The 14,140-nt window shown below is 37.0% G+C and overlaps 1 protein-coding gene across 2 annotated transcripts in view; it reads right to left on the bottom strand.

Moving 5' to 3' along the window:
• Positions 1–14,140, bottom strand: part of MLLT4 (myeloid/lymphoid or mixed-lineage leukemia (trithorax homolog, Drosophila); translocated to, 4) — a 92,431-nt gene that overhangs the window by 51,508 nt on the left and 26,783 nt on the right. For both annotated transcript variants that reach the window (XM_009891456.1, XM_009891458.1), the window contains 4 exons: positions 8,894–8,955; positions 7,779–7,984; positions 3,211–3,356; positions 857–951 (listed from right to left, as the gene is read on the bottom strand). In XM_009891456.1, the coding sequence (XP_009889758.1) occupies positions 857–951; positions 3,211–3,356; positions 7,779–7,984; positions 8,894–8,955 (509 nt within the window). The remainder of the gene's footprint in view (positions 1–856; positions 952–3,210; positions 3,357–7,778; positions 7,985–8,893; positions 8,956–14,140) is intronic.

The following is a 14,140-nucleotide window of genomic DNA, read 5'->3' as shown; positions in this document are numbered from 1 at the left end:
GATCTAGAGATCCTGGTAAACATCAAGTTGAATGCGATTAAGCAGCATATCCTTGCTTGAAAGGTAGCCAGTTGCACACTAAGCTGTTAAGTTAGCAGCGGTGAAGCTAACAGAAGAGAGGGAAGCAATCCCTCCTATGCATTCAGCATCTGTGCGACTGCATCTGGAGCACAGCATCCAGTTTTAGACTCCCCAGCACAAGGAAGATACCGATTTAATGGAGCAAGTTGAGCAGAAAGCCACCAGGATGATTAGCAACCTGCAGAAAAGGACATCGGATGGGGACAGAGAAGCGGATTTGGTTCATCTTGGGGAAAGAGAAGGCTAAGGGCACAGCTTATTGCTGTCTTCATCTACCTAATGGGAGGGTTCAGAATAAGATCCCTCTCAAAGGTGCACAGTAATAGCAGAGAATAACAGACAAACTAACATAAAAATTGCAACGTGGGAAACTCCAATTAGATATAGGAAAAGTATTTTCACCATGAGGGCAGTCAAATGTTCAAACAGGTTACTCAGAGATGTTGTGCCATCTCCACCCCTCACTGGAGATTCAATACTCAACTGGGCAATACTCTGAACAATCTCATCCAGTTGCACCTGCCTCGAGCAAGACACTGGATTAGATGACACCCAGTAGTTTCCCTCCAAACTAAATTGTTCCATGATTTTTAAACCCATTATTGATCATTTGAATGTCACTACTGTCCTTTCTTATCATCCATACAAAATTGATCCAAACAATTCTCAGATGTCAGGGCGACTTGTAAATGCCATATCACCATTAAGAAAAATTCTGTTTATTGCTAATTAATTCTATGGTTTAGAAGACACAAGAAAAGATCAAGTAGTCTACCTATTTTAGGCCTCTGAGGATTATTTTCCTCTGGATCATCAAGGAACGCTGGCATGTAGTTATTAAGCTCTGATTGCAGACAATGAACAAGGTACCTGGAAGGGAGGGGGAAAACAGAAATTTTAAAATCCTGTATATGTTCCTTATGAATGCTTCTAAAGAGGAGATATCTATCAAATTGCAAGATTCCTGAAATTGCAGTGTTATGTATGCGACTATAGGGAACCAAATAATACTTTTCAAAAGGTCAGAGACACCAGTTTTCCCATACCTTTCCTAGAAATGTTGGAAAAAGAATTAGGCTGTCAGGGAACAAACACGGTCACTTACATGCAATATCGCTAACACACTTGTAAGTGAAGTTCATACACTACATAAAGAGATGCTGTGGGGCCAAACTTTGGTTCTGTAAGATTTCAAAATCTATTTTTCCAAAAAAGAAATACACTTTTCTCTGTTTTAAAATCTGCCAAGAGTAGTATTAGAAGAAAAATAATTCTCCTATTCTGATCCAATGCACAAAATCCCAAAATGGCCCTAGTGCTCTGAGTAAATAATTTGATTGTTGTATTTCTCTTCTGTTTTAGTATTCTTTCTCTTCTAATTTATCCATTTATACATTTTTTGTTAGGAACTGAAACTTAAGGGAATCAAATTGTAATCACGTATATAAATGAAAACGTTTCATGGCTTTCTACAACTCCCCTTTCTGTTTCAATGGTAACATTTGTAATGAAATACCCTCAATTGCTAGGAAACAAAAGCCATGGCTATTTCAACCAATTCTGGTGTATGCTAGTTGTTACCATCAAATAACATTTTCACAGCAGATTTCTTTCTTTTCATGCTTCTGCTGTGCTTTTTTATTTGCCTTCTAAATATATATTCCACAGTTCTTTCTCCAAAAGTTTAATATATCCATTTGAAATCCTCCATGCTACAGTGTACATATGGAAGAATTCACACACAGCTAAAATTCAAAAATATCCTTTTGCATCCAGCCTGCTTATCATGTACAGGGAAAAATACAGTGCCATTCCTTCCTAGCCACAGAAATATTCTGTCTTCAATTACTATCTAGCAAATTAAAGTAGCAAAGAGTTGTTTCAATACACCAATCCAGAACACTGACCTGTGGCAAAAAGGCACAGAGCTTCATCAACAGTTAATAATTTAGAGGTGCTATAAAAAATTTAAAGACTTTGTCAAAATAGCTACTTGATCTAACCTATTTTCCCATAGCTCACCAATAGAAGAAATAAAAATAAAATCTGTTGGAGTACATACAAAGCATTTTGGTGCTTCTCTGACACCTTTCAAAAGTTCAGAAAGCAATAATAAGGTTTCACATATAACATTCACATACTACATAGTGCTCTTTAGAGCAATACAACCCCCCTTTAAGCTAACCAGGTAAATCACGGTTAGGTGTCCCAATCCTGTCACAGTATAAAAACAAGACAAGACAGATTATATTCTGTACTATTACAAAACTATGAAAAGACTATATTTTAAATAGACATCCTACAAGTAGGGGAAGGCTGGGTATGAGTCACCCAAGGTACACTGAAACTAACATTTAGAGAAGTCCCAGAGACACAAGTTTGCTGAAAATAAGAAAAAAACTTGTTTAATACTGTCTTGGGGTGAAAAAAAAGTAATATTGAAATATGTACAAAAATTAAGCCTTTCTTGTTGATTATCTTGTTGTTGTCTTTGTTCGAGGAGCCTTTCCTCAGAAGAACTTCCCTTCCCATTGGATACTTCATTCAATTTTTCTTTTAATCAGTATTGTAATTGCCTGAGCTGACTAGCACAGGTTGATTTCACCCCACGCCAAATCCTGCCTTTACATTTATAAGAAAAAAATGTGCAAAAAACCCCACTGTGCAAATTGCTGTTTATGTGAATTATGAAAGGATTAGTAATATCATTAGAAGCCCTTAGAGAGCGCAAGGTTCATTAACCATAAATATTTAAACCTATGTATTTATATATTAACAGCAGAAATAATCTTTCCTCACATCTCCATAAAAACATTAAATTAAAAGAAAACATGCAACACAAACTACATTTAAATAAAATTTCCCTAAAATTTTTATTGGCAGCCTCGACTACCACAAGAACTGCTAACAGATAAAACTCCTTGCATAGCCCAGTGATTCATATTCATAAAACAAAATATCTGTCTAAAGAGGTAAGTCTACCCTCTCTTAAAAGTCCTCCTCTCAGATTTTTAACAATACACAAAAGACATTATCGCTGTACCTAAAATTTGGCAAGAATGTGAAGTTATTCTAAAAACCACAGAAACATAGAGTATGTTAAGTGAACCAGAAGTTTGATAGCCTTACTTGAATGCCATTTGAACCAGGTGTGCCAAAACATCTTGTGCATCCACAGTAATTCGGCTAAGATCACGGTCTTGCTTTATGAAATTCAGTAATTCAGATGCATTTGCCATCCAAAAGGCAAGTGCCCCAGCAATATTCTTCTGTTTCTGTAAGCAGAAAGAAGCAAGAAATAATACAGCGAAATAGTTTTCTGATAAAGCACGGCAGCTTAAAAATGCTCCAAAAGATAGACCAGTACATTTTCCCATTTCACCAAACATATCTCAGATACCAGATATTTGCAAAATGTTTATATGTAATATTGCAATTGCTGTAACTGGTAAGTTCAATTTTAACACATTCACTGAACATAGAAAAATCTGTTAAATTGCCAATAGCAATATCAATAAAGCCACGGCATAAGCATCTAGTTACATGGTGCTAAGAGCTTAGCGGAATGCAGTATCTGGTAATCTGTGCACTTTTAAGCGCATATTCACTACTGCCCACTGCCACCCTGATACTGCGCTCACTGGCTTTGACACCAGGTGATTCAGTATCAAGTACTGATCTATCTCACCATCTCCCGACCACAAATGCCAGGCCAGGCAACCTCAGATGAAATCCAAAGAATAGGAACCACAAACAACGAAAAAAGAAAATAAAGGGAAGAAAAAGAACTTTGGTCATTTCATATCCACATTGAAGTGCGTTAAGCAGAAATTATGGAATGCCGTAAAAGTTGCAAAGTCAAAAAAGGATTTTAGTACTGCATGTTCCAGTTGCTGAATGAGTGTTATGAACCGTTCAAGTCCAGCTGTTTGAGTATTTTATTTTGATATGGAAGCAGCATGAGAAACTGAGCTAAGCCAACATAGCTAGGATCAGTTCCCAGCAATATATCCTACCTGATCAACCTGGTCTACCTCCTGGAGAAAAACGGACGAAGGAAATCAAACAGAATAGAAGAAAGAAACTTGTGAACAATCATGATAGTTTTAGAAATCAAACACTAATATGAAGGTACAACACTTATGTTCACAGTTATACACAGATGCATTAATCAGTAGCTACGATGCAACTGAGCCCCTTTTAAAAATTGAATTGTTTTAAAAAGACTAGGAGCACAACAGCTAAGAACTGAAGTGCCCACATGTCATAATTAATTCAAGGAGTGCCCTATCCTATTTGACATCCCAGACTAGTCAGTTATTCCATGCTCAGTGCACCACAAAAACCCTGCAGAACTTTTTGCAGGCAATGGGGTAACTAGCCATCCAAGTAACAGATCCAGCCCACATTGCTGCAATGAAGACAATGTACAAACAAACACAAAGGGGGACAGAAAATCCACACCAGGAAAAAAAACCCAAAACAAACGAAAACCAAACAAAAAAAAACATAAAAACACCTAGGACAGATTTAATACGTGGCTTTTCAATTAAAGAACAAAAAGACTGTTTTAAACAACAAAAGAGAGTCAAATTAAATACCACACTAAGCTGCTTAAATGCTGGTACATAAAAGCTACACTGAATTGAGCAAACAAAAAACTCCCACCAGATATGTTTGTCTGATTATGTAAAACTGAGCTGCTACTTATTTCTTTTTGGCTTTCATTTCAGACTCTCCCCAACCTGCACCACAGTGAGAAATTTGAGGTGTCCTTTCCATATTACTATTACTTGAGTTAGAGTTCAAAAAAAACCCAAATTGCCACTCCTTTTTTGTTTCTTTCTCCTGTCAACCAAGGCACTCTGAACTGACTGAAGATGCGTTGGCACAGAATGAAAGGAGACGCTCCTTCTACAAACAAAAGTTAAAATTCGCAGAGGATCAGAAATGCTAGAGAATGATTTGGAAAAAAGAATAAAAATCGGGATACAAAAAATTGGCTGTTTTGTATTGAGTTAAGTTTCTATTCCTAGATTTTTATTAAAAGCACTGAGCCTTCTCGTAGTTCTCTCCAACTTTATCTCTATCTTGTATGGTCTTCTATAATATTTGCATACACTTATGCAAAGACTACAAAAAGTTACAGACTTAGTTTGTTAGCACGTACTTCTTGAGTAACTTGATAAAGCTATCAAGATCTAGTCTCCTTACGATCCACACAGGCAAAATTAGGATTGAAACAATTTATTTTACTCCCACAGTACAGCACAAGACTTTGTGCACCTTCCCTCTATGGTCTGTTTTGGGTGCCTCTCTCCCCTTGCCTCCCATCTGCCTTCTCCATCCTTCACACCTTCAGATCCCTTTCAGTACAGGCATGCCTTACAGTCAAGACATACGAAAAAGCTATTGTGATACCGCAACTTATTACATGGTGGTTTAACTGTGACAGTAATCAATATAACCACTCATTCTACAGCTTAGATGTAGTAATTTGACTTAGCTTAGCTAGTACTCCACTACGACAGGTCCAAGCTAATGACATTTTCCTGGTCAAGCTTTAGAATCAATGCATTTCTTCGTCTCCAGCCCATTAACCTTGAAATTCACTGGTGTTCTACTCTTTCATCACATTTGTAATTTTCCCCCTTTCCTCCAGCTTCTTCAGCATGACATTTGGAAAAACCTCCTCCCAACTTTCTTCAACCTTCAAATCTCTTCAGTTTTATTTCTTGCAACTACATAACATCTTTCACAAACCACAAATGCAACCACCACTTCCTTGTTGATGTCTTCCTTAAATTTTAGGTTGGAGATTAGATTGTGACTATAGAGTTGCAAGGCTGTAGAAAAGGCCTTTTTAGAAAGGACAGTCCGAACAAACACTTTTGTTAACAGTTAACAGTATTACAAAATTGTAATTAGCAGGATTACATAAAATACACTTGCTTGCAACAACCACAAGGCTGGACTTGATTTGGGAAGCCCTTCTCAGTGCTGTAAATGCCTTTTCACAGGATAATCTATTTTCCAGCTTTGATTTGTTTTCAAATCAAACTGATGTTTGAGCCCACCTCTCTTATCTTCTTGCAGATACATGGTTGTCCATTTTAGTTCAAGACAAAGAATGTAGAACTTTATCTTTGCTTTCCCACTGTACTCATCCCTGCCACCCAAGTCTTTCTGGGGTCATTGTTACCAGTTTACACTAGTTACATAAACTGAGCGACCTTCCTTGATTTGGCCCTGGAACTTCCAGATTATTTGAAGCCTACCCTTTCATAGTTTACTTTCCATTCTCCCTAATAAATTGCTTATGCTCAGGCTCTTTGCATTTCACGTTCTCCTCTACTGCCAAAGTATCCCCTCTGACTTTTAATAGATCCACTCCTCCACAGCCAGATCTTATTTTTTTTATAGCAGAACCTGAATATTTAACTTTTGATACCATTTCAGTTTTATCAAATATCCATTTACCATGGCATCAAGACTCAAACTAATGTACTGGTTCATCACTTCAGATTCAAACCACCTTTCAACCTCTCATCAGCTTCCGAATGGACATTAAAGATCAGTGTTTGTTTTTGTACTGTAAAGTATCTTCAACGCTGGCATTCTCTCCCATCCTTTCTTGTGAAAGGTGGGAGCCTGTTGTTACTGTTTACAGAGTTGCCTAATTGTAACATTCTCCCTACTGAAAACTCCACTAAATCTTTACAAAACCTGAACAATTTTGGTTTGCTGTGGCTTTCGTTCCACTCTTACTGTTTACTCTCCTCTCCTCCCTTAATCAACGTGATGTGAAACACTTCCATCATAAATTCTCTAAAGCAGGACTGATGGGTTTGTACAGTGCCTAGCGCAGCAGGGTCCTTGCTCTATACAGGCTACTATGGCAGTACTTTTTGCAACAAATGTACATGTTTTAATAAATATAGAAATACATCTCAAGTTTGCCTCCGAGAAAAACCTGCAAATAAATCTTACAATAATTTAGTTAGTGAGGATACCTGAAACTAGCACTCCTCTTTCAAGAAATGACCATTACATTTTATCAACAGTTACACAATGCAAGGTATTGTCAAATTTCACAGACACACCGTCGATCTTATCCTGCACTCCTACACAAAACAGAACTCCCCCTATGCTTCTGTAGAAGTCTTGCACAGGTAATAGCAATAGCATCAGACTACATATAAGATGTTGGAACATTTGAAAACTTTTATTTCTCTTTATAAAGCAAATGTGTCAGCTTGGTTCAAAAAATCCAGTTTTATTACCGTTATTGCGGTTACAGACGTTGAAAATTAACAGGATCAAAATTAAAAAGTCACGTTTCTTTTTAATATGTTCACTTCAAGCATCAATCAGTGCAAACAACTGCTATCTATACAATATTCTTTAATATGCACATCCAGCTTGTTTTTCTAGAGAACAGAAGAGTACGCTCTTCTCAGAGAACATACCTCCGCAGCAACAGCCCCTCCCTAACCTCCCACATGGCTCAGAAGAGCATTTCTTACCACTCACAATATTTACTGACACAAAAGCAAACCTTCATATGGGCAATCAATGCAAGTATTAGCTTGACCCTTAACAACAGTTGATTAAGCACTAAGAAAAAGACTTAAGGTTACTAGATAATCTACTGGGTGTATTTAATTCCCTTGACATGTTTTTGCAGATAAACTCACCTGTATAACTCCTTCCATCATGTTCACCATCTTGTTGACTATTGCAATGACCTTGTGAGTACGCTCAGTAGGGGTGATGTCAGGTCTGTACTGGCTTGACAATACATACCGACATGTCATATACAAAACATACGTAGGTGACAGCTTAAAATGAACTGTTGAGCTATTTGTGTAATTTATAATGGCAGATAAGAAGGCATCTTCAGCTGCAGAGAAAGAGGAAGAAAACACGTCATAAAGCCAAAGACAGAATGAAAATTAAATAAAACAATTTCATACCTTGGGGCATAGAGGATTTCTTTTTGGAGGAGGAGACAGGGAGAGGGGAGCAACTTAAAAGAATTTGAACTCTAAATTGTTTATTATATACTACAGTTACTTAGGCACAATAACACCACACTTCTATATAAAGCTAGAAAATCTGATCATCAGGAAACATTTTGTACTATTTTCTCTCTCTGCTGAAAAGCTGCATCTTCAAGGGAACAGGAGAATGCAATTTTTCTCCTGTCTGTTCTATTCCTACAAAGCTCCCTTATAGGGAATTTTATGCTAATAGAAATCTGTCTTTGCTTGCTCATAAATCTATTTAGTTTCAAATATTTGAATTCTGGACAATCTCTGGTACGGTATTTTTCTACCAGATCTGAGACCTTAAAAACCTGGGGACCAAGGTCAAAAAAAAAAAGTTTAAATTTTCATTTAGAATTTAAACAGATTTTATGTAAAATGGACATTGACCAAGATGCAATCTATTATCCAAGGTATGGAGGACTGTATAGAAGAGAAGGAATCCAATGTACTGTTGAGGAGGTGGGATTAATAATTTTTTCCACAGTTAAGTTTGAATATCTGAAGATAAAATGTTGAAATGCAATTAGAATTAGATATGCATGAACCTGCCTCAATACCCGAAGTGTCTGCTCGCCCTCTCCAACACAATAAATTATATTACTTGATTAGCTATCACCTGTTTAATCATTAGCTATCACCTCTTTAATCATTATTCTTTTCAATGTTTACTTAATTACCCTGAAGTTTTCAAACAGACTGTAATATTACACCACAGAGAAATGTGTCAACAGGTTAGTGTTATAACTTCATAATTTACTCACAGCTTTCCCTGAATTCAATACTGGCAGGTAGTATTAGTTCTGGTCCATGGGTATCCTGAGGTCTAAAGAAAGATGACAAAAATTAAAACAAACAATCCACACAAGTGATGTTAATTCCACTATAAAATGACAGATTTCCCCAAACACACTGGGTTCCAAATGCTGACACAATATCCTGCCCCAAAATGATCCTTTTCCTACCTGTCCTCTGGAATCATTCAAGCTATATTTGCCTGCAAGACAACAGATCAAAGTACAGACTTGAACTGTGGAGTCTGTGATATTAATGAACATCCTCTTCTGTGCTGTATGGCAGACTGATAGGATCAGTTTGCCACCTGCCATTGACAGGATTCAAATAACAAATTATTCATGGACACATGAAAGAAAGTGAAGGAAGCTTCAACTGAAACGTCAGCTCGGTTACAGCTAATGTGCTTGCCTAGCCTTAATGCCCTCAAAATCAACGAGAACTTGGTCGACTTTTTTGTCCTTTTGTCTGGTAAGGAGAAAAAGGAGGTAAAATCTGGCCCCTACCCTCACCGGGCTGTAGCTATGCTACGTTATGAAACAGCAGTCATTCCATGAGCACCAGAACTACGTCCTCACTTAAACTGACTACAGCGCTCTCTTTTACTAGGACCTATCAGAATTCACAGAGGAGAAAAATGAATAGGAAATTAATTTTTCTGGTGTCTACAAAAGGTTAAGCATGTATTTCATTCCTCCCTCAAGCAGAAGCATTAATTGAGATGTGCTCTGTAGATAGGCATCAATTTTTAGGAAATATGTAAAAGCTTAATAGCTTCTGCATGCAATAGCCATTTTTAACCACATGCAACACAATAGGTAGCCTTCTACTTTCCCCAGCAACTTTGATAAAGAAAGGAACATAATATGATTATGTAAACCTCATTCTCCTGAGAAATTTTAGTTATGCCACGAAGCAGAGATAGGACACTGAAAGTCTTTATTCAGCTATCTCCTCTAGTAAAAATCCACGAGACAACTTTGAAGGCTGACGTCAAAAGATCTAAAATTAAATTTTATCATGTTCAATCAAAAAACTAAGGATACCTTTGGGTTTTGGGGGGATTTTTGGGGGGATTTTTTTTTAACTTGCAAAAACCCAAATCAGAGAACTCAGTTATGCCACCTAGATAATGCTTTATTCTAAAAAGAGCTCAGCAAAATGAAGTTCTGGGGAGCTGAAAGTTAAGGAACAGCAGGCACAGTGGGCAATATGTACACAAATTTCTGCCAGTTTAGTTACATTTCAAACATGACAGCATGCTCTCTTTATGAAAAGCACTCAGCTGGTGTGTAAATTGTAGCATTTCCTCTGGTTTTATTGCTATAAATTTAAGATGAACTGATTTCTCACTACCTCCACACTGTCAAAAGTGCATCGTCTTCACTAAGAACTTAATTACTCCTGTAGAAGAATAACTAATACTCACACAGCATTATCAAAATAGAACTATAGTAACAACTCCAGTGAAATTTTTCATCTGTCATTACAGGAATAGTAGTAAGACAAAGAAATGTTTCAACAAACTGGCTGGTAAACCAGTGAAAGATTTCAGCTGATGATTTATTTCCTTTTCTTTAGAACAAAAAGATAGTGATCCCTTTCAGCACAAAGGAATAGAATTCTCTGCCTTCCCTCCAATAGGAGGGAACGCAGCATGAGAGATGAGAACTGATGTGGATTAGTGCGAGATTGCTTACAGAAGTTTGGAAATTGGCTTTAAGAGAGAAACGAATATGAAGTAGCAAGAGGAAAGACTCTGTTAAAAAAATGTCAATTTAGTTTTACCTGTAAATTAGTTCTCTAAGAACAGATGCAGAAGTCAGTTATTTTAACTACCTTAATATGAAATTCCTTAAACTAATGTATCATTTTCTGCCTTCCCTAAGCACACATGAAAGAAATACTCTCTAATAAAGTTTTGCAAATTGGAAATTTAAGGTAAAATAACTCTCTGTGCTTCTGATATGATAGCAACTAGCCAACCTGCTTTGTTCCGGGATACATTTTAAGAATATATGTATGTGTCTTTGTGTTGTTGCTTTTATACAAAAATCATCTCTGTGGCAATGAAATTCTCTGGAAGTCTAGGTAGGGTATGTCTAGCAAGGCCATAAAATATTGATTAGGCTTTGTCTCCTCTCCAAGTATAGTGTCAGGTAACATTACATTTTAAATTGCATTAAAAACAATAATACATTTTGAAGATATTTCTGAATTGTCCTAGATAAATTGTCTATGATACCCTGCATAATAAAATAAAATATCCTGTGTCCTTGTGTGGTTGTTTTAGCCAGCATACTAGCTATGCATAAATTTTGTAAGGCACGTTAAAATTAGGAATCAGGTAAGTGTCTGCATTCCATTAACACCACTTACATATCACTATTCTCATTTCAAACCAAATATATTTTTGAGAACTCATGAAGAGTATCCAAGGCAAAAAGTAATATTTTTTCTTTTTTATTATAAGCTTGCTCATGTTAATTGAAGTCAGTTATCTAACGAGGATGTATAACCATAATCCTTTACTAAATAGTTGTCATCTTTTTTTTCCACAGAATCATATTCCAATCAGAACAACTATACCCAACAAGTACACTGAAGTTATGTTCTCAAGATTGCAATTATTTTTTTTTTCCAGAGAATAGAAATGAAAAAATAAGGCAGCCAGGTTCTAATTTTTGGTCTTCAACCCCTTCAGTGAGTGACTGGAAGAAAGTCTTGTGTGCCTTACTATTCACCTTTGGACAGCAGTGATGAACACACATAAAGAACAGACAAGGACGCTTACTACAGATGTGGACTAGTTGTACAGTAACAAGAACCTGGAACTGCTCAGTGAACATTTTTTTGGTTTTTCAAACTCACATAGCAGTTACTTCACTCCATGCTGTATTTAGATAAATAACTCTCGGTGTAATTATAGAACACATACTATACACGTATAAGATATACACAGAAATAAAATAGCAATGTCAACGCTAGTGATAAAAAAAGATCTCTGTGGTTGTAGCTATCACAAATCTAAGTGTAATCTAGATGCCTCTCTCAAAACATTTCCTGCATACAGGTACCAAGGTGAAAAAAACCCCGTGTATAGTAAAAATAAGACTAGTACTCATATTCTCTTCAGAAGAAATTTTTAAAGCTTTTAAAAAAAAAAGTAATAAAGCCAAGATTGCAGCTCACAGTTGGCTCTGTATTTTTGAAATATACAACTCTAGCACAAGGTAATCTGCTTTACAACAAGTGCTCTTGCTGAAAGGCAAAAATACAGAAATTTAATAATCTTCACACATATACAAATGCAGAATCAGAACTCAAGATATATTAACAGTAGAAGCCTCCAGAACTTCTGACAGGCTATAAAAAGTTCACAAAGTAGTTTTCTTGATCTTTTATGAGATAGGAAAGTTTCAGTTAACACTCTAGGAATTCAACAATGAGTTAAATCTTCAGCGACCTTAATAAAAACAGTTCTGAAAAAAACCTCAAGATGCGCAGGCACTCTTACAAGAAAGCGCAGAGTAGAACAGAGTTGTATTGTACTATAATTTCACTTAAAGCATTTTTAAATGCTTTCAGGGGACATCTTTTAAATGCTTTCAGGGGACATCTTTTAAATGCTTTCAGGGGACATCTTCTAAGATGTCCCTGCCACAAAACACTAGGACATCAGAAATTCAGTTCAGGGGTAAGCATAATTTTCTGCCTTTTTTTTTTTTCCTACAACTTTGTTTTCTGTCTAGTGAATAATAAATCCACCTAAAGGTACTAGAAGCTTCACAACTTGAATCATTGCACTTTTTAACCCTGCAGCACATTTACCTTGCCTTTCATCCATTTATCATAGCAGTTCATCTAAATTTAAAGCTGATTTACGTAGAGAGCAATACAATCTTGTATTTTTTTTTTTTTCAACATTTGGAAAAAAAAAAAAAACAAACAAAACACTTTTCACAGAATCACAGAAACTCTGAGGTGTGAAGGGACCTCTGAAGATCATCTGGTCTAAATTCCCTGTTTAAAACAGGGTCAACTACAGTAAGTTGCTCACAACCTTGTCCAGTCAGGTTTTGAGTATCTCCAAGGATGGGAGACTCTACACCCTCTCTGGACAATCTGTGCTGGTGTTCAATCACTCTCACAGTAAATAGGTTCCTCTAATCGGGTATTTACACACATTGATCAGATCCGCCCTGAGCTTTCTCTTATCAAGGCTATGTAACTCTAGGTACCCAGTCACGCTTTTCATAAACATGTTCTTTTTATCAGAACTGATCAAGACATTGCACTCTGGAGAAAAAAAAATTGCACTGAAGCCTAAGTTGAAAGGGACCTCTAGAGATCACGTGCTCCAACTTTCTGTTGAAAACAAGGCTTTATCTAGGGTTATCCAGAGTTTGTCCAGCAGAATCTTGAGAATTTCCAGTGAGAGAGATTCCACGAGTTCTCTGAGCAACATATCCCAATGTTCACTTGGTCTCGCAGTGAAGATTCCTCTCTCCTGCTCCCTACAGCCAGACAGTTTTCCCCAGAAACAACTTCTGCTCATTCCCTGTCAACCAGCATCCTTGTGATGACAGCACCTCCATCTTCTCTATAGCTACCCTTTCAGGTATTGGAAGATTGTGATTAGATCCACCCTGAGCCACCTCCTCTCTAGACTGAAAAAAAACAATCCCTTCAACCTTTCTTCATAAATCAAGTTCTTTAATCCTCTGATCATCATGGTGGAAATGTCCCTTCACAGGACTGTTGCCAGTTTTTCAATCTCTCTTGAACTGGAGGCACCAAAACCGGACACAGTATTCCAGGTGTGGCCTAACAAGAGCCAAGTAAAGTGGGATAATTACATGCCTTGATCTGCTGGCTGTGTTCTTGCTGATGCAGCCCAGGACATAATTTGCTTTCACTGCTGCAAGTATACACTGCTGACTTTAGCTTGCCATACACCAGGACCTGAGGTTCTTTGCAGCAGAGCTACAATTCAAATGGTCAGACTTCAGCCTACATTGCTCTTGGCATTTTCTGTCTCATGTCCAGGGCTTCACATTTACTTTTGTTAGACTTCATGCAATTCCTGTTGCATAGGTCTCTCTGAACAGCGGCTCTTCTTTGTGGCTTATTTGCTATCCTACAAGTTTGGTATTACCCACAAACTTGGTGACAATGTATTCAATGCTGCTACCCAGACTGTATAAAATTACTGA

Source organism: Charadrius vociferus, unplaced genomic scaffold (assembly GCF_000708025.1).
Source record: "Charadrius vociferus isolate BGI_N301 unplaced genomic scaffold, ASM70802v2 scaffold68, whole genome shotgun sequence".
NCBI lineage: Eukaryota > Metazoa > Chordata > Aves > Charadriiformes > Charadriidae > Charadrius > Charadrius vociferus.
This window is presented reverse-complemented; position numbering and strand designations above follow the sequence as displayed.